General features: G+C 46.6%; 1 protein-coding gene across 1 annotated transcript in view; it reads left to right on the top strand.

The window, feature by feature from the left end:
* Tspan14 (tetraspanin 14) overlaps positions 1-20,946 on the top strand; it is a 56,615-nt gene that overhangs the window by 9,911 nt on the left and 25,758 nt on the right. The window contains exon 2 of the mRNA XM_059274161.1: positions 17,688-17,785. Within this exon, the coding sequence (XP_059130144.1) occupies positions 17,705-17,785 (81 nt within the window). The 5' untranslated portion in view covers positions 17,688-17,704. The remainder of the gene's footprint in view (positions 1-17,687; positions 17,786-20,946) is intronic.

Genomic DNA, 20,946 nt, shown 5'->3' with positions numbered 1-20,946 from the left:
ACGTGCCTCAGCTGCTGTCAGTCTTGTAGGCACCCCGTCTTCCTTTGTGCTCACCCTGTTTCATGTCCCTCATCCCTCCTTGAGCTCTCAGCTGCAGAAAAGCCTGCTTTCCGGCAGCCCAGCCAGCAGCCACCCCGCTGCTAAGCCACAGTTTTTTCCTTTGTTTAGCCATCTCTGAGCTCTTGAAGGCCGCACAGAACCAGCAGAAGCCTTCATGGTGCAAGTCCACCTACTGGGCCAAAGGCTTGGCAGCCCTCTAGATGTACCTCCATCTCTCAGCGAAGCCAAACACTCCCTTTGTTCTGTCGTCCCTCCTACCAGATCATATAGTGATTCTTGAGTGAAGACAAGAGTGCTCATTAGGTTTCAGCCATTGCTCGTGTGTGTGTGTGTGTGTGTGTGTGTGTGTGTGTGTGTGTGTGCGCGCGCGCGCGCACGAGAGAGGGTGGGAACTGGTCACCTGGTCCTAAGAAAAAGCACCTCCTGACAGTATAGTAAGATTTCTTTTGAAGTCCTGTCAGAACAGCTCTTAGCCATCAGTGACTGGGTGCTGGAGAAATGGAGGAATAGTTTATTTTGATTTTATTGTTGTGATGATTTTTCTCCAACTGAGGGGAAGCAGTCCCTGCCCCGCACCTCTCAATGTCTCTCTTTTAACCCCTTCCCAGTTTTGGTGGTCAAAAAGAACATTCTTTTTGGAGGACCGTTCTCACTGCAGGGTCAGGCATTTCTCCCTGGGGGTGTATCTGCACCAGCCATTTCTGTCTCCTGTCTAAACCACACCAGGCTCTGTCAGAGCCATTACCTTTTGAAATAGTTGTTTTTTGTCCAGAACATTTTCTTTGACTCTTTTAGAAGTCACTATCTTCAGATATAGCCTGATTGGCTGTCTGACTTGACTATTGTCAGCTGTCATTCAAATTAGGGGGCCAGTCTCTCCCACAGAAGCTTGCATGTTAGACTGTCTTCATGTCAGCAAATGTAGCATCCATGATACTCAGATCAGAAAGAGCTGGAGTTCATTGTTACACATGTGAAATATGAATCCCATTTTGGGGGTAGACGCATCCAAATGAATTCCGGAAGGAAGGGTCGCAGGCTGCTCGGTTGTGCTGGCTAGGTTTTTGTCGACTTAACACAAGTCAAGGACATCTGGGAAGAGGGAACCATGGTTGAGAAAAATGCCTCCATCAAGTTGGACTGCAGGCAAGTCTGTGGGGCATTTTATTGACTAGTGATTGACATGGAAGGGCCCAGCCCCCTGTGGGTGGTACTGTCCCTGGACTAGTGGGCCTAGGTTGTATAAGAAAGCAACCTAAGCAAACCATGAAGGTATGCCTATAAGAAAGTGTAAGCCTCTGCTTCAGTTCCCACCCCAACTTCTCTCTATGGTGGACAATGTCATGGAAGTGTAAGACGAAATAAACCCTTTCTCCCCAAGTTGCTTTTGTCATGATGTTTTATCACAACAGTAAAAACCAAACTATGATGCTGGTGCCTAGGACAAGCACACAGGGATTAGAGGCTGGGGCTTGAGTCCTGGAGGTGCAGTTGCTGGCCACTTTCACTTCCCTGGATGTAGGCCTTTGACTGGATAATGGGGGCGGGGGTGGGGAGTGGGGGGAGGCAGTTGCTCAGACAAACCTGGGTAAGGTTCTAGCTGTGATCTTTTTAGTTTTGTGAGTCTTAACTTCCAAAGGATGGGTCACTGTCTTGAATGTCCTATTAGGATCTTGTAGAAGAAAATACCTTCAGATAGGTTAAGTCGAACAAAGGGTTCTCCTCTCCCAGGCATTCCTTCCCTACTGTTCTAGGCTGGTGGCCCTGATGAGTGTCTGTGGCTCCCAGTTGGAGCTGCACTGCCCTGAGTGAGCCCCAGTGCACACTGCCACTCTGCCTGGTCATAGGTGTTCTTCAGAGCACAGGGCCAGTGGCTCCCTAGTGAAGTCTTGGGTGGACATCCTTACGATTTTTCTTGGTCATGCCACATTACTCCTCTTTACTGGTGTAGTCCTTCTCTTATGAAGTTGGATCCAGGGAGAAGAAAATAAAGCTTTTTTTGTTTTACTTCTCCCCAAAGTGAGGTCATACCAGTAAAGTTAAATACGAAAGTGTAGAGATATACCTAATATTATCATCCCCTACACTTCTTAGTTTCTTACTCTGTGTGTGTGTGTGTTTAAATTTTGTGTATTTTATTAAGAGGCAAAATATTCTTTCCTTGGCATCTTTTCAGGATGGGATTCAGGCCCTTTATCTGCTTTTGACCACCCAGCCTCACCCCTTGGTCCTAATCAGCCCCGCCTGCTCCCTGTCCTGTCTGCTGTCCTTCTGTCTCCTTCCTTGAGGGCAGGACAGGTATAGACTTTGTCACCACACCTTGTTGTGTATCTGCCCCAAGTAACGGCTCGTCCACCCTGGAAGAAGTCCAGAGGCCTCAGAGGAGGCAGGCTTCCCTCATTTGCTTAGAGTAGCTTTCACAGCTGTGAAATGGGAATAAAATTAACCCAAGAGGGCTGGGGGTGTGGTTCAGTGGAATAGGGCTCACCCACTGTTCAGGAGTCCCTCTAGCTTCTCTAACTCCACAAAAATAAAGAAAAATCCCACGAGTTAGTGGGCTACACTAAAATTCCAATTAATTCCACAAGGAAGCATTCCTCCAGGAAAGCAGATCGGATCCTAGCAAGTTCATATAGTGAGGACATGTGACCCCTAATGGTGGGTTGCCCTCCAAGCACCTGTGTTTGGCCTGCCAGCTCAGGCTGCTCAGATTCACTCTTAGCAGCATCAGCATCACCTGGGAGCCTTGGCACTGCAGAACCTTGTGGGAGAAGGTTAACCTCGGATCAGCTAATCAGAGCCTGTCTTTACAGAGATTCCCAGGCACTTATGTGCACTTTCAAGTCTGAGAGGCACTGACCCTGAGGCCTGCCCTGTTATTTTCACACCTTGCCAGTGTTTTGTGGTTTTGCTGTCTACCCTTTAGCCTTCTGTGAAGTCGTGTACTTTTAGTAGACCTGCTTTGTGTTCCCTCTCCTCAGGTGTGCAGTGTGTCTCAGGTGTCCTGGGTGTCTGGGGGTGGAGCTGAGACCCACTGAGCCCCCTTAACGTCTGCTGGTGAGGTCATCTTTGGGGCAGGGAGCTGAGTGGGTAATTGGAGCCTCCCTGGGCCATCTGGTACCACTTACCCCACCCCATCTGTCTTCTTCAGTTTTTACCAGCTGGAGGACAGAGTCAGAATCAGGCTGTAGGTGTGTGCATTTTGGAGGAAACTCAAAACATTCTAAACAAAGATGCTTTGGTATATATTGGTGTTCAAATAAATAGCTCAGGAGAGAGACTACAAATTGTTATTTTCTGTTTATTTTTAAAAAGATAGTAATAAAATATAATAAAACAAAAACTAACACATCAGAATTGGACAAAACAAACAGAAAAGAGTTCAAGAGAAGACACACGAAACAGCAACCCGTTCACTTGCACACTCAGGAATCCCATAGAAACACTAAACTGGAAGCCATAAAGTATATACAAAGGACCTGTAGGGTAAAAAGACAAAAGGATAATTTAAAAAAGTAAATTAAAAAAAAAAAAAAGCCCTGACATGACATTGTGAGACAAGGAACCTCCAGAGATGCCATTGAGTTTGTTTTCTGTTGGCCATCTGGCCATGCAGCCTACCTTAAGAGTAGTTTGTTTCCCCAGTGAGACTCCCTTGAAAGAAATACATTTTCATTTGCAAGTGGTTAGACATTGGGCATAGCTTCTGGGTTAGGGATGGAGGCACATGTCCACTTCTTTCCGCTCTAGGACCCCATTGGTGCAAACCTGTGCAGGCTCTGTGCATACTGCCTCAGTCTCTGTGAGTTCACCTGTGGGCCAGTCATGTGATTTAGAAGGTGTTCTTCCCTTGATGTCCTCCATCTCCTCTAGCTCTAACACTCTGTCTTCTCTTTGCGCTTTCCTGAGCCCTGAGGGGAGGGATTTGATGGAGACATCCTGTTTAGGGCTGAGTGTTCAAGGTCCCTTTACTCTCTGCATAAATGTGTCCTGTGGTCTCTCTTTGTTCCCATGTGCTACAGGATGGCTGAGCAAGGCACTGGTCTTCTTCCCTGGCTGGAGTCTCTGTGTTTTGAAGAAAATGTTTGAGATGGCTCTGTACCACTTCCCAGCCTCTGCATTCTGGTCTTGAGCTATGGGGGAAGACTTCATACCTGTCCCACCTGCCCCACACCTGCCACCTCCCACCACTTCTGGGCTGGGTTTTAGGAGCTGATCTGCTGAGCCCGTCCTCAGTTTCCCACCGATTCCCAGTTTTTTTAAGGAGCTCCTCTTTGTCCTTTTCTCATTTGATAGTCTTGAGTACTTGTCTTTATTTGGTTTTCCCCAGTACGCTCCACTTTTCATAGCTTCTTCTGGGAGGCTTTTGTTATTTGTTTTGTCCTTAAGTTTTAGTACTTGCTTCCCTAAGTATCTTTGTTTTGCTTGAGGAAGGCCCAGGCCCAGGCTCAGGCTCTTCTCTGGGCTGGAAAGTGACTCACTCAAAAGGCAGGGAAGGTTGGAGGAGGTCTCTTGAATACCATCTTGGAGAGGGAATAGTGGGTTATGTCTCAACATAGTATACTGTAGCATACGATGCAATTTAGGATGCACCAAGTCTAAAACATTTTCGAACTGTAATCATTTTCCTTTGAGGCAGGAAGAAAATGGAGACCAGGAGTAAATATGTATGATTCAAAATTCTCTCATGTAGTTTCATTGTGTTAGAGAAGCCGAGTGGGAGTGCGGGGTGGGAGCAGTCCACACAAAAGAGAACACTTCCTATCCCCATTAGGCATGCAGGTCCAGTTCTTGCAGCTCTACAGAGCTCCGTTACTGGCCAGCAGAGAACTCGTTATTGGAGCAAAGTTTTCTTTTCCAGAGTTGGCTCTTTCTTCATTGGGAGTCACTGTAGAGTTCAAGAGTGGCTCTCACCCTAATGTTGGTCTTTCAAAGGTGACCGTATGGCTTTGTCTTGGTACTGCTTACAATACCTGGGGTACACAGGGGTCTCTGCTGATAAAATTCGTTGGAGGGTGAGTCTGGTTTGATGATAGTTGTCTGCTACTAGCTTGGTTGCTGCATGTGCCCATGTCTGTATGAGGAGGCAGTACTGTTGCTCTCAGACCTGTGTGCCTGTAGGACTGGTGCCCTCACCTGCCCGACACCAGAGCATCTTCTGGTCTGCTTTCTGCCTCCCAGTGCTTACCTGCTGTATTTAGGAGCTGGAATTCTGGCTGAGTCCCCAAGTCAGGCTCAGCTGTGCGTTGGAGTTACTTGCACTGTGCCCTGATGAGGCAGAAATAAGTCATGAAGTGTCCTCTCCCATAACAAAGGAGGCACTTGCTGAGCTAGCCTGTGCAGTGAGGGGATGCAAAGCAGGCCGTCCTCAGCCCTGCTGGTCAGAGAACCTTTGGTTGTATGGCTCCCACTGGAGAATTTATGAATTGGCACAGGGCCTGGTCTGTGTCTCCTAGTTCTGGGGGTACAACATATTAGCCTTCTGAGTTCTTACCCCCCCCCCCCCCCCCCCCCCCCCCCCCCCCCCCCCCCCCCCGCCAAGTGCTGTGAGCTGGCCCAGATTCTCTACATTGTGTGCAACTGACCGAGATTCTCCAGTGCTCTTGCCAGAGGATGGTGTAGACATTTTGCCAGGACTTAACATTTTCAGAAGATTATCAGGTATACAGTGTCAGCCCTGCATCCTGTGTGTGGGTGGCTTTGCCTTTGATGGCAGAGGGAAAGTGGTGTAGGAAATGAACTTGTAACCCTGGGAGGTTCGTGATGGCAGTTGTGGGTACCTGGGCCTTGCCTCACCGGGGCCTGCAGATGCTGCTTGAAGCTTTGCGCACAGTTGTACATGCTGTGGGGTGATTCATTCTGAAAACCTCTGCTTGGCCTGCAGTCTTGTTGCCTTAATGCTCTGTCTGCTGCTGCTGATCTTCCCCTCCCCCTCCCTGCCTCCCTCTTCCTCCTTTTTTCAGAGAACAAGACTACAGCCTGTTTTGACTTGAAGCCCCTTATTTTCTGGAACCCCTTGTAGTTTGTGTTTGGTTGATGCTCTGGACAATTAGAGTCAGGCCATGCACTTTCCTCAGGAAGACTTCTACAGAAGCAGTGTGGCCCAGGTGCCTCTGCTGGGAACCACAGGTGGTGTGAGGTGCTTTTGACTCAGTTTGACTCATGGCTGGTGATGTGAGCAGCAGTATGCTGTCACCTGGTTTCTCCACAGCTAAGTTACTGGGCTGCCCCATGTAATTAGTCAGTGCCCATGGGGAGGTGCTTGGAGAGAGACCTACATTTGAAAATGTAGGAATCTTGACAGAATGGGTTATTCCAGTCACAGTTACTGAATGGTGATAATCTAATTTCACAGTTCCCTCCAGTTTTCCTTTGGCATTTTCTTGTAAGGAGCGTTTTTTCCCCCTCTAACCTTTGCTTATCCTTTTTTTTTTTTTTTCCTTTTTTTTCTTTTTTAAGTAAGTGCCTTTCTAGGTCTATCCTAGTCCTTATTGAAGAGATCTTCTGGAAACATCTGGACTAAACTGCACGTCTGTGTTTGGGTTCAGCTGCACCAAGCTCATTTCCAGTGGGCACCCCAGGGAGCCAGCTAACTACAGAGAAAAGTGACCCGTTCTGCTTGCCACCATGCTGGGTTTCTGGGTCAGAGCTTTTTTGAACAAAAGCTTCTGTAGCTTAAAAAAAAAAAAATCATAAAAAGAGTAAATCTGAAAATCACTCAATTAGGTGACCTCCATTTTATGCCCAGTGGTGCCCCTCCCCTGACCCATGTCCATCCTCGCTTAGCACCTCTTCTTATGCGGCAGCAGCCAGCACCAAAGCAGACAAAAGCTGACTCTCTCTAAATTGGCCAGGAGGCCAGTTGATGTTCCTGACACTCAACGGGTTTGGGGTTGTGGGTTGTTGTTGGTAGAAACTCGGTATTTAATTTAGTATGTTCAGTGCTCTAGCAGGAAGCTAGCCACATAGAACACCAGGCCCATTGGAAAGCCCGGAGGGGTTCAGAGCTGGCTGGCTAGAGTCCCAGGCTATGGTTTCTGAGGGCCCGACAGACTTGGGACCTTCCTGTCCTCCTGCCACAGCTGTCCTTTAGGGTAGTACTTGTAATACAGGAAAAGGCTTCCCTATAGCCTTACGGTGTCTTCCCAGGATAGAGTCCCACTTTTTAATCCTACTAAGTGTCTGGTAGGCCTTGGGCTTGGGGTGTTAGGTAGCTAGGGACTGGGTCAGCAGAGGCCATAGACAAGTCTGACTGAGCGTGAGTCAGAGCCAAGCCCCTTCTTTGGGTGGCAGTGCCTTGGGCTAAGGCATAAAATGGTTGCTTTGTGAGATTCCTGCGGGTAGTGAGGCAGCTGTTTTGGCGTGCTGTTACACGCTTCTCTTCTACTAGAGCTCTTGCTCTTTCTGTACCCACTTGCATTTACCTTTTCCAAGCCTGATCTCCTGGGCTTACCTGTTCCTCAGCTTGTAAATGAATGTTCCTACTACGCTGTACGCACAAAAGCCTTCTCAGTGGGAGCATTCAGGGCCCAAGAGTGCTGCTACTTGGAGGCTCAGAGGGGTCCTAGCATTATAACATAGGTCTGCCTTTATTTGGGAAGGGTCTGGTATCAGTGCTAGGAGCCTTGGGAAAAGGTAGATTCTTGGTTAATGGCCTGCTCTGGAGAATGAGAAGGAGGAGGGATGTCAAGGATCATTAACTGTGTGTGAAGGGGGTGGGCACTTAAAGCTTGGGAGTGGTAGTGAAGTGACTGAGGTCAGTTGGGTGTTCAGAAAAAACAGAGGGGTAAATGGGAGAGGGAAGGTAGATGGAGATAGCTGTAAGAGACCTTCAGTACTTAAGTGGGAGGGGTGAAGATCTGAGCTGCAGTCCCCTGGAGGAAGGGAGAGGAGTCAAGAGCAGCTCATGAACAGATGTCTCAGAGCCTGGGTGTGTACTGACTCAGATACCTTAGGGACTAGGTAAGGTGGATCATGGCCTACTTTTTTGCCTGGGGCTTAGGGATCAGACTTGAATGGCAGGATAGGAGTAGAGAGAGGCTCTGAGATTTGGAACTACCTACAGGAGGGTGGTAAACACACAGAGCACAGCCTGCCCTAAGCTGACAAGGCAGCTGGTGCTGTATGGTTAGTCAGGTTCTGCGAGGTAGGCCAAGAACACTTGTAGCCACACCTTCCCAACACTGGTTTCCCTTTGTTTACTGTCCTCTGGCTTCCTTTCCTCTTGGCCACAGTCTTCCTGCCAGTCTGTCTCTTCCTCTCTTCTCCTTTGATTTGTAATCTGTATCAGAAAGAGCTGGTTCTATCGGCCTCTCATCATTAAGTTTACTAAAATACTGAATGAGATTGAGGTGGACTGAGATCTGCATTTCTAGCAGGCTCCCTTCCTGATGCTGTTGTCGGATCTATGGTGTCAGTGCTTGGTGTTAAACCACACATTGTCCGAAGATGGCAAGTAAGAATGAGGAGATACTTGACAGCTGCTGGGAATGGAGGCCCTAGGAATGCATAAAGGAGGCTGGCCTCCTTGCTGGGTGAGCTAGGACTTGACTCCTTTGGGTGTGGCACAGTCAAATACCAAACCACAGGCTCTAGATGGCTAGATCTGAGTCCCAGAGGCTGAGAACAGACAGCAGATCTGGAAGTGAGTGGAGGAGACTGAACTTTTCTCTACCCCAAGTTTTGCTTTAAAGATCTGTAGCAGAATCCTCTTGGTGCGTTGGGACAGAGCTAGCTCCCTGTCTCGTGGTTGACTGACAGCTAGGGTTGTGCACATGCGAAACTCCCATGGTCTCTGGTCACAGGTGTCTCCCTCATCTCAAACCAGCAAGAGTAAAACAGCTGCTTTTGCTTGGTGCCTCTGCATTCTGCTTTTGCCTTCAGCTGGCAAAGAGCTTTCCTTTCAAGGGCTTATGTAATTACAGGCAGCCCTGAATACCCACAGGTTCTGAATCTATGGATTCAAACAACTGCAGATTGAAAATACTCAAGGAAAAAAGGTGTGTCTGTCTGCACACATATTTTTCCTTGACATCATTCCTTAAACAATACAGCAAGCAACAATTTACAGAGTATTTATAGTACATAAGAGATTGTAAGCAATCTGGAGATGATTTAAAATTTTGAGATGTGCATAAGCTTACATGGTAAAGAATACCTCTTTAAAACCACATTTTATTTATTGTGTACGTTTGTACGTGTATATGTATGTATATCTATTTATATCTGTCTGTCTGTGTGGGTGATTGAGTCAATTCTCTCCTTCCACTATGGTGATTCCAGAGATCGAACTCTGTCATCAGGCTAGGTGGCAGGTGCCTTTACCTACTGAGCCATCTGGCTGGCTCTACACTCCTTTGAAGGGACCTGCCTAGGTTTTGGCTTCCTTGCCATCCCTACAGATGTCCAGAGACAACTGTGTGTTGTACCCACTCAGTCTTCCCATTTTAAGACCCGTTGATTAGTAGCCTTAGTTACAAAGTTTCTTTTGATGTTCATGTAGTAATAGATTATGATTCCTGATGCTTTTACCTCACTAAATAAAAGATAGCAACTAAAACTACTTCCTCCAGTGTAATGGGTGAACATGTGAATTGAGCAGACTAACTTTACTTTCTCTTAAAATACCTTGTAAGTTAAGGGGGATTTAAAAAGGAATCGGTGCACTAGCTTGGGCACCAATGGGTGGATAATCGGAGGAAAAAATGTAAATTATGAAAAAGTAGATGAGTAATCCATTTGTAAGAATTGATGGCACTGGGTTATTCTGGGGAGGAAGAAGAGGAGAAGGGCCCTTCTATCGACTCCTCAGTCAATACTTTTAAGAGGGAAGAGGAGGGTGGGATGAGGTTGGTAAACATGAGCACAGTTGATGTTTTTTCGTAGACTCCTTCCCTTCCTCCGTGGACTGCTCGGCTTCCTCTCCCATGTTAGTAGAACACTGGAAATTATTATACAGTAGGAAGACCCAAGCCTAAAAGACTGAGGTATTCTTGGGAGTTAATGTTGAGACCACCACACTGTTCAATTTTCCAGCCCAGTTTTTTTTTTTTTTTTTTTTTTTTTTTGAACACTGGTAGCTTGGTTGGGGAAACCTAACTAACTAACTAAAAACAAAATGCAAACAGACCAACATTTAGAAACCCAGTAATACTGGCAACATGGATTTAGCAAATGGCTCAGCCAGATCATCCTGGACAGAAATCTTCTTGCTCAAGGACACATTTTATTTGTTCTTAATTAAATATTACTGGACATATGGAAAGTACCTACCATGAGTGACAGCAAAACCAATAAAAAAAACTCTTGAAAGAAACAGCTTATTTAGATAAGACTATTTTGAGAAAAACTGTTTAGACATTTCGTTTAGATTAAGAGAAATGTAGTAGTGTGAGATAAGAACAAGATCATATTTTTAAACGCACATTTAGAATGCAAAAAGTAATTAAAAAACAAGAGCTGAGCAAAAATATCATAGAATTATTGAGAACTAGTAGGAGATAAAGTTAAAATGGTCTTCTGGGAGATAGAGCTCAGAGGTAGGTGGTGGGCAATAGGGCAGAAACGGTAAGGTGACTGAAGTTTTCCCCAGGTTCCCACATCCGTTAAGAGGAGCTGCAGAGGGTGGCAGCATCATGGAGGGAAACACTTCGTAGAAAAGGAAGTCTTCATGTTGGGAGCTCCTCTGCCTGTGGACCGAGCTGGATGAAGGTAGACCAGTGTCAAAGTCTCAGTATATGTGTAGATGACCCCATAAGTTTACAGAGAGAAATGGTTGAAATAAGAAGATTTGGAATCAAATAGATTTAGGCTTCTCCAGAATATAGAAGATGGAGAAGGGGTGACTTCACCTTCTATATGAAATTAACTCCCAGCCTAGACTTCTAAGTCTAAGTATAGGTAATTCTGTACCCTATCTAAAACCTCAGGATTTCTCACAACACTAAGCATAGGCAAGACTTTCTGTGGGCAATACCCAAAGAGAACTGTGTCTCTGTCTAGTACATTGGAAAACTCTGCTCTGAGGCTAGGAATAGAACATCTGATGCTTAAGAACTTAGAGCAAATTTTGACAGCACTCATTTGAATTTGAGGTTGTTGATCAATTCATAAGATGCTAAATCAACAAAAATAATTATTCTAGAGGGGAAAAAAATTACCAGAATAGAAAAGCAGTCACGGTTTGTGTGGCTCATTCTGCTAGCTCACGTGGTCATCATAATGTCAACTCTGAAAATGACCACAGCCAGTGCTACAGTTTCACTATAATTAGAATGGAGAGATGGACTAGGACAAGCATGAGGGAGTGGCTTAGGAAAAGATGGGGTTGGTAGGGAATAGAGTTAAATCATCATCTCCCAGAGTGGGGACTGACAGGTAATGTTCTAAAATGAAAACCAGGTAATAGTAATGTAAACATACAGAGTTATTCCAAGAGGTACTCAGATGTCAGAGTCAGTGTGTATTGCTGTGACAAAACGCTGTGATCAAAAAGCACGTTGGGGAGGAAAGGGTATATTTGGCTTACACTTCAATGGCACTGTTCATCAGTGAAGGAAACCAGGACACAAACCTAGAGGCAGGAGCTGATTTAGAGGCCATGAAGGGGTGCTACTTACTGGCTTGCTCCTCCATGGCTTGCTCAGCCTGCTTTCTCATAGAACCCAGGACCACCAGCAGAGGGATGAAACCATTCACAATGGGCTAGGCCCTCCCCCATTAATAACTAATTAGGAAAATGCCTTACAGCCGGGTCTTATTGAGGCATTTTCTCAATTAAGGTTTTCTCCTTTCAGATAACTCTAGTTAATGTGTCAAGCTGACATGAGACTAGCCAGCATAGTCAGCTAGAAGTTAATGCACCCTAAAGTGAAAAGACCTGGACCCAGGGGTAAGGCTAGAGTCTGCCATTTTTTTTTCAACATTATTGTTGATTTTTGTGTTTTGTGACAGTTGATTCTTGCATTGTATGTAGGTAAAATTAAACATTCCAAATGGTAGGGAATAAGGAATGCATAGCATGTGATAAGGAGCAGCATTTCAAGAAAGTGTTCATGCAAGTGTGCACACTGCATCCCTTCCTCCCTCCCTCTTTTCCTCCCTTTAATCATTCATCATAGCAGTACTGGAGATTGAGCCTAGGGCTTCATGTCTGCTAGGCAAGTGCTGCCACTATGTCTCTAGTCCTTGAAATGTCATCACAGTGGGCCATAGTCAAATAATTGGTGTATTTGTTCTCTTATCTGTGTCCAAAATACCTGAGAGAAGCAACTTAATTAACCTTCTGGGCTTATTTTGGCTCATAGTTTGGAGAGGCCCAGTTCATCACAGCAAGGAAGGCAGGATGGAACTTTTTGGCAGTAGGAGCATGTGCAGACCAGGAAGCTAAGTGGGACTGAAACCCTCAAACAACAATCCGTAACAACCTACTCTCACCAGCCAGGCTCACCTCCTAAAGACCCCACAGCCTTTCCAGGGAACAGGTATTTAAAACAAGCCTGGCTGGGTGGCAGTGGCGTGGCCTTTAATCCCTGCACTTGGGAAGCAGAGCTAGGTGGATCTCTGTGAGTTTGAGGCCAGCCTGGTCTACAGAGCGAGATCCAGGACAGGTACCAAAACCACACAGAGAAACCCTGCCTTAAAAAACCCCAAACAAACAAACAAACAAACAAATACAAACCATAAGCCTGTAGGAGACAGTCTGGGCTCGAGTATACCAGTTGAAAAGCCATGGTCTACTGGTCTTGCTGTCAGTTCACTTTCATTCTTCAGAATTGGAAATATTTTATAGTTGAGCAGGTGCTAATTTTTTTAATTAAGGAAAGTCAGTGGGGAAGATTGCTGCAGCTTTACTATGACAGTCAGATCGGGGGCCCTGTTGATGTCTGTGGCTCACCACTCCACTCCCCCACAGTGGCCTCCATCAGTGTTTATAATGCCAAGATGGTAACGGCAAGTGTGATGGTGGAAACCTTTTTGGAAAATCACTTACAGGACCATGCCATGCAACCCCTTTCTTGCTCTAGTTTTCCATTTGGCCTTTACTAACATGCCTACAAATTGTTCCGTAATAGCAAACCATGATGTTCACGTTTCATACTTAATGCATATTGGTTTTCTTCTGCTGACTTATTTTCATGAGGCAATTCTTAGCCCTGAGTTTATTGGATTAAGGATGTGACCAGATTTAATTTCTGTAACTGTTTGTTGGCTTTCCAGAGGGTAGTAACATCCATCTGCTGCCTGCAATGTGCAGATATGCTTGCACTAGTAGTGGTGACATTCTCTTAAATTTGAAAGTATGAACTAGTGCCCCTGAATAGTCTGTAGATTTTATTTTCAGTGATAGAGAATGTTTTGCATCTGTAAGTTAGGCTGCCCTTCCGTTTCTATATACTGTCCATAGTCATTGTTTACTGTAGCTTTAGTCTTTTGTTTTGTTGGGTATGAGTCATTGTTACAAACATTTACCTTCTGAAAGCTTTCATAATTTATATTTCTTTTATTGTTTTAATGTAACTTAATCTTGTGGAAATTTGGCCATAATCTTATACTTTCTTACACCCCACCTCCTATTGCCTCAAAAGAGAAGATGGTTAAGGGGGAGAAGGATATAAATACCCCGTTCTCCAAAATGTGTGTGCACTTGCATGTGTAGTGTGCCCTTTAAATATTTAGATTGATTTTTGCCTATTTAATCCCCCTCAGACTGTTAATCAGCTTGCTCAACACTTTAAAGTAAGTCTACCTTTCCTGTTTACCATGTAAATGCTTTATTTTATATCTGTAAGTTCTGGGAGTTCAGAGTTGAGGTCTTGATCATTGTTTTTGATGCATGTAAAGTAGTTTTAGATTCTTCTCTGCTAAGTCTGTTGGTATCTGAATAGTTTATTGACTTTTAGGAAGCCAAGATTGGTCAGTCTCTGTCTCTGTCTCTGTCTCTGTCTTTCTCTCTCTCTCTCTCTCTCTCTCTCTCTCTCTCTCTCTCTCTCTCTCTCTCTCTCTCTCTCTCTCTGTGTGTGTGTGTGTGTGTGTATGTGTGTGTGTGTGTGCTAAGGTAAAGAGTACTGGTGTCATCTGAACAGGGTTGTTACTTGGTTAAGGTCTGCCTTCACTCTTGTGTTTTGCTCATGAGGTGAGATGGCAGGGACCCTGGACACTTTGGAGTCATTTGGGGTCAGCTCTAGTTTCTAGTGTCCTCACAGCTGGGAATGTGGGGAGAGCCTGGGCAGCTGGCTTATGAGTGCTCAGTCCTTTTTCTGCCCCTGAAGTTTTGAGGAGCTGGGAGCCTAGCTTTGCTAAAGACCATCGTGCCCTGTTGCAGAGGACAGGTTTAGGCTGGGCTGAAAAAAAAGTATTCCTATTGTTCTGCAGTGTAAGCTGTAAAATGTGTCTTTAGGCTTCTGGCCAGCAGCAGAGAAAAGGCCCCTAAAGGAGATCCCAAGGCCACCACCATTTTCCCCTTCCTGAGACTCATGGCAGAGGGCTGGGAAGTAGGGTGGAGAAAGGCCAAATTTTTATTTCCCATGAAGCAGTTTCCCTTCCTGGGAGTTGGGGATGCGGAAATAAATACCATCAGGAGGACACTCCTACCCCAGGGCCTGAGTTGTCATTTCCTTCGAAATGACATGATGCTCATGCATGTTCTTGGTTTGTAAGTGGCAGGTGGGACATGCTGTATGAGTGTGATACCTTGTGCCCTGGACAGTTAGGGAGTGTGTGGCCACTGCTGGGTGGACCTGATGCTAGTGAGGTGCCAAGTGTTGGGAAGTCACTACACGTGTGTGTGTGGGGGGGAGGGTTTAATTAGGTCTTGGCTGTTGCCGTTCTTTGATGAGGGCTTGGACCGCAGTGTCTGGTTTGTGCAGACAGAGATGCTTCCTGTTCGGTTGTGGGGCTTGTGGAGTGGAGGGGGTGAACCAGATGGGGAGAGAAGACAGCACCCTGAATAGGGAGAATCTACAACACTCCGGAGTGCTATTTTTCCTGTGGGGTGGTCTCCTGTGTTGTGTGTCTGTGTTCTCCATATTGAACTGGCTAGAACTGAAGGAGACCGGGATTTGTAATGTGATGGTCTTTGGTCACCACAGGATATTCATGAGGGCCTGGAGGTGGAGCATGGGCTGTGAATCAACATCACCAGGCAAAGCAGACAGTGTTTGCTGGTGAGAAGAAAGAGGAGGCTTAGAGTTCTTATCCTTGCTGGGCTAAATGGTGGTCATGGAGTACTGTGTCTGTATAGGAATTGTGAACATCTGGGTGCTTGTGTGACCTGTTTCCCCTGGCTTCTCCATGAACCCTGGAAGAAGGGGTATATTTGGTGCTCTGAGGACAGGATGGTCTTGTCTCTAAGAGGGACAGAGTTCCTAGCACTTGGGACATTTTGCTAGCACATTTCAGTAGCTAAGTGGATTGGTTTTAATGGGTTCTAGGTTTATTTTTTTTTTCCTACAGAGGACAGTCCAGTTCTTTCTAATTATCGTTCCCTCCCCACAAATATCCTCAAATGAAACAGACAACCCTTGTGCTCTGGGAAATATCCTCTCTGGTTAGGTGTCTGCATGGTCCATTATAGCCTGCCAAGGTGCTACACCCAGACAGCAGGGCTTTTCTGTCTTCCCAGGGTCCCCACAGAGACAACAGTCCTCTGGTGTATAATAGCTGCTCCACCAGGCATGCATCTGGCCTTGTGGGCTAGTCACCCAAGAACTTGTTGACACATATTCAAAGCCCAACCAAATCTACACAGAATGGTAGGGAGGCTGGGCTCTGTAGAATGTGAAGCAGACTGATGATGTTAGATGAGGCCCTCATGGTGGCACCAGGGACTAGTCATACATTGCCTGTTTCAGCTGAGGACCCTGAGGACTCAGTGGGGCGGGAACTTGATTGGGTGGGGGGCCATTCTGTGAAGAATGGTGCCTGTGCCTTTCCTGAGAGAGTTCGAATTTCTCCCTGTTGTTGCTGATGTGGTTCTGTGGTGCTCATGCTTGTAGCTGTGTGCCTGATGTCCAGAGCCCTTGAATCACCCTTGATCACTTGTTCCCTCTCATTCCTAGAGGGCAGTGTCATGGAAGTGTTTTGGTAGTGGGGTGATGAGGGGACAAATGTCAGGCTACTGGGTGGCTGAGGGACCACTCCTGCTGTCTTGCACATCTCTCCTGGGAGCTGGAGCAGGTAGGATGAGTCAGTGAGTGGTGAGGTCTAGACAGCACACATGGAGTGCATACTTTAGAGTGTGACGGAGTAGGTACAGGGCCCATTTCTAGAGGAATGTGGATTCAGCTCCTTTCTTTGTGCAATTCTTTCAAAATTGCTAGCCAGCAGCTGCGCTCTGATGGTTACCTCTTTAGAACTGATTTTGCAAATAACCTTTTCTCAGGAAGGCTGTGAAGTTGGGTTTTCAGGTGTCTGGGTACAGGGGTTGTCTCCTCACTGCCTGGGTGGCCTTATTTGTTCTTGTCCTGGGTCCTGGTCCTAAATCTGGTGCCTTCTACCCATGAAAGTGTGCTTGTCTGCATGTACATGTGGGGTGGTGGTTTTAGGGGGTGGTAGTACCCCCTTACTGCCTGGAGCCTCAGATCCTGCCCCCTTCTTTCAGCTTGAGGACCCCACCCTGTCTCACGACCCATCCGTGCTCTATTCCTGAGGGTGATGGATAAATGAAAGTAACCCTGGTGGCCTGGCTCTGAATATTTTGAACAGACAGATAAGAAACAACTTAGACTGTTCACAGCTCCGGGAGTGTTCCCACAGGGACAGTATAGTCCAGATTTATTGTATTTGGCCAAGAGGCCAAAGCCGTGGGCATGGTGGATAGGGGTAGCAGGTAGAAAGCAGGATGGAGTGAGGGTGAATACTGGTTGCTGCTGTGGGCCTCAGGGGCCTACTCTCTTCTCTACACGCTGAGTCTGGGAGCTTGTCTCAAAAAACAGGCAAATGAACATGGAGCCTTAATCGTCTTTCTGTGTTGACCCCATGTGTGGATCCTGCACAAGCCTGCCCATCTTTCAGTTTTCTTCCCACTGGGGCTTCCTGTAATCAAGTCTTCATTTCCTCATTGGCTATGGTGGATAAAAGAATATGGACAGTGGAATCTGCTCTCTGTGGTTCAGATTCTGGGCTCTGTCCTTACCCTCTTATTTATAGATTTGTTTTTGGAGGTAAGGTTTCACTGTGTAGCCTAAGTTGGCCTGGAAGTCACAGCAGTCCTCCTACCTCAGTCTCCCAAAAGCTGGGGTTACAGGTGTAAACCGCTGTCTATCCTCCTTGTTTTGGGAAAGTCACATGACCTTTCTGAACTCCAGTGTCCTTGGCCTGGGGTGGAATAATCAATACACAGCTGAGAAGAAGTTGAGATAAATGCTTCTTCTAAACAGTTTCTGGTACTCTGAAGACACTTAAACATTGCCCTCCCTTTTTTCAAATTTCTCTCTCTTGTGGAAGCTGACTTCAGCCGATTGTAGTCTAGTCTCTAGTTGGCACTGCTAGTACATTTGTGTTTGGATGAACAAATGGACATGAGGGGACAGTAGAGATTTCTGGAAGGTGAATGGGGCCCTTGGCCTGTCTGTACTTGGGGAGCAGGTTTGAAGCTGACTGTGCCTCATCAGTCACTGTCCCTGCAGGTCCTGCTTCTCAGAAGATGCACTATTATAGATATTCGAACGCCGAGGTCAGCTGCTGGTACAAGTACCTGCTCTTCAGCTACAACATCGTCTTTTGGGTAAGTCCAGGGGCGTGGTCATGGTCCCTTGTGTGATTGGAACCTTCATCACCAAGTCATGATTCTCTGTTTATTCCTGATGACCAGAGGCCTTGGGAAGAGGTGGTGGGCAGGTTCCATGGTCCCTGTCCTTATAGAACTAGGCAGGAGTATTGTCATGAGTGGACCAAGGTGACTGAAAGCCAGACCAAGGGCCCCAACCCAGTCTGGAGGATTCAGGGAGCCTTTGGAAACAGTCCTGGAGTGACAGTGCTGTCCTCCCATCCCAGCGATGCCTTGGCAAGACACGGGGACTTTGTGGGCCAGGCTCTCTACTATGTCCTGGGAGGGGATAGTTGATGAGGGTCATAAAGTGGTTTACTAAAAATGGTATGAACTTGCTGAGCTCTGGAGGGTAGTCAGGGTAGCTCTGGAGGGTAGTCAGGGTAGCTCTGGAGGGTAGGCAGGGTAGCTCTGGAGGGTAGGCAGGGTAGCTCTGGAGGGTAGGCAGGGTAGCTCTGGAGGGTAGGCAGGGTAGGTCCTTGCTGTTGTGTGTTTGGCAGAGTGTACTGAACCGAGGGTGCAGAAAGTGAGCTAGAGGGCTGAGACCCGAGTATTAATGAGGAAGCAGCCCAGTGGGGTTTGAAGAGGAAAGATCCAGTCAGAATGGTAGTTGCAAAGGCTGTCTGGCTGCCTGTCCTGAGGCAGAAGTGAGCTCAGCCTGTGCAGAGGACAACTGGTAACCGTGAGACTGGAGCTGAGTGACTGGTGACACAGGCGAGGACAGGTGTTCAGAAGCCCAGGTCGTACAGGTCTCAACCGGTATTGCATTATTATTTACCTCTTTTCTTCTTTTGCAGTGCTAGGATTTGAGCCCAGAGTCTTGTGCATGTTAGGGAAGTACTCTATCACTTAAGCTACATCCCCAGCTCCCTCTAATTTTTATTTTCAGATCATTTTAATTGCTATCCTGGCTAGTTTAATATTTGACACAAGCTAGAATCATTTGAGAAGAGCAACTCTCAATTGAGAAAAATGACTCCATAAGATTTGCCTATAGGCAGCCAATCTATAGTGATTTGGTGTGGGAAGGCCCAGCCCTTTATGGATGGTTCCACCCTTTGCTGGTAGTCCTGGGTGCTGTAAGAAAGCAGGCTGGGCAAGCCATGAGAAGTAAGCCAGTAAGCAGCACTCCTCTATGGCTCCTACTATGCTTAAGTTTCTGCCCTGACTTCCCTCGGTGATGGACTGTAATCTTCAAGGTAAAATAAATCTTTCCTTCCCCAAGTTACTTTTGGTCATGGTGTTTTATCACAGCAATAGAAACCCTGATTAAGACAGTTGCCAAGGATGGCTTGGAACTTCTGATCGCCTTCTGATTAGCTAGGATTATGATCGTAGGCTACCATACCTGGCTTTCTATTTCTGTAACTCTCGGGAGGGTTTATGTATGTATTGGGTGGTGTGATCGGACTGCAGAGCGGCTGCAGAGTGAAGGAGAAGGCCGGTTGAGCCATGTTCTGAGATGGAGTTTTGGTGGCTGTGCATGGAAAGCTTGAGGTTTTCCTTGCCTGGCCTCATGAAAGTGCCAGTGACATCCTGGAGATGCATCTCAGGAAGATGTGGGTGGGGAGAGAGCACCAAAATGAGTGTGCATACTGGTTGAGGAGAGTTTTGAGTATTTCCTGAGATGCTGAGGCTAGGTGAAGGACGAGCCTGAGGTAAAAAGGAGGATTTTGTGTTGTAGGCTTCTCTGGTAGGAAAGAGCAGTCAGCTGAATTGCAGCAGGACAGCCCGAGTTACCATGGCTGGTTGGAGATGGAGGGGATGGGCCTGGCCAATGAACCAATGGCCAGTGAAGGAGCGAAATGATGACTGACAGTTCTTTCAAGGACAGTTGCTGGAGCAGGGATCTGGGGAGTTACATCATGCGTGTTTTGCCGTCAGGACTGGGCTAGCAGACCCTGGCTCTGTGTGGGAAGTTGAGGGACATGCTCATGTGTAGAAGCTTCATATCAGCAAGCACACTGGTCACTGTGGTCAAGGGGAGAAGGGGGACAGGGCAGGTGGTAATTTCTTTTGCTTCTGTTGTGGATTTGGTGTTTATCAGTGAGCTGGAGAAGTGGGCAGGTTTATTAAGACTCTACCCCTCCCCTCTCACTCCTCTCCTCTCTCCTTTCTGCTCCTTCTGCTCCCCTTTTTTTGCCTTAGTACTGGGGATAGAAACTTGGGGCCCATGCATACTCTACTACTGAACCCTCCAGTTCCTATTTTTTCAACTTCAGCTTTATGGCGTCATGCCCTGGCGATTTATCTCTGTGTACTTAGAGTTTGCTGTCCTAGAGAAATAGGGTGGAATGCCTGATCTTCTACCTCCGACTTTCCTGTGCTCAGATGGTCTTTCACCAACATCCTCATCTTAGTTCCTGACATAGGGCATTGCTGGACATCAGTGTGTGTGTTTGCTTTCCACCACCATGACAAAATACTAGAGATGGTTAACTTATAAAGAGAGAGGTTTATTTTTGGCACACATTTTAAGAGGGTCCATGATCGCATGGACTGTTGATTTTAGTCTCTGATGGGGGTGTCAGATGGCACTGGTGTAGAGTATGTGGCATCAAATTGCTCTCCTTGTGGCCAGGGAGCAAAAAAGGTGAGGAGTGGACTAGACCCTCACAGTCCCCTTCATAAGCGTGCAGTCAGTGTTCTGTAAACTATAGTTCTTAGTCAGAGACCTGTACACCATTCTTGCCATATATTTCAGGGCTTCTCAGACCTGCATTTTACTCTCTATGTGGAGAGCCTGTGCTCCGGATTTTCCCAAGCAAGGGTCCTGACCTTGCCTGCTTGGCTTTTGACTTGACCTTTGACTCATCCTAATTGCTGCAGGTGACACTATACCCTCCTTGTGTCATGGCCAAGTCCCTGGTCTCCTCTGTCCTTCAGAGGCTCTTTATATCAGATTCAAGGAACACTACTCACTTGCTTACACACTGGCAGCACCAAATTCAAACAGAATCCAGAATTGTGGCGACCCTGCTGGATTGAAGTATGTAGTAGTACTTTAAGGATTTTTGCAGACTTGGCAGTTAGTGTATGTGGTTGAGAGTTAATCATTTTTGTTAGTGAGCACTGGGGCAGAACAGGAGGGAACAAACAGGAACAGTTAGAAAATGCCC

This window comes from Peromyscus eremicus, chromosome 9 (genome assembly GCF_949786415.1).
Source record: "Peromyscus eremicus chromosome 9, PerEre_H2_v1, whole genome shotgun sequence".
In the NCBI taxonomy this organism is placed as follows: domain Eukaryota; kingdom Metazoa; phylum Chordata; class Mammalia; order Rodentia; family Cricetidae; genus Peromyscus; species Peromyscus eremicus.
The sequence above is the reverse complement of the archived record's forward strand: the minus strand, read 5'-3'. Positions and strand labels throughout refer to the sequence as shown.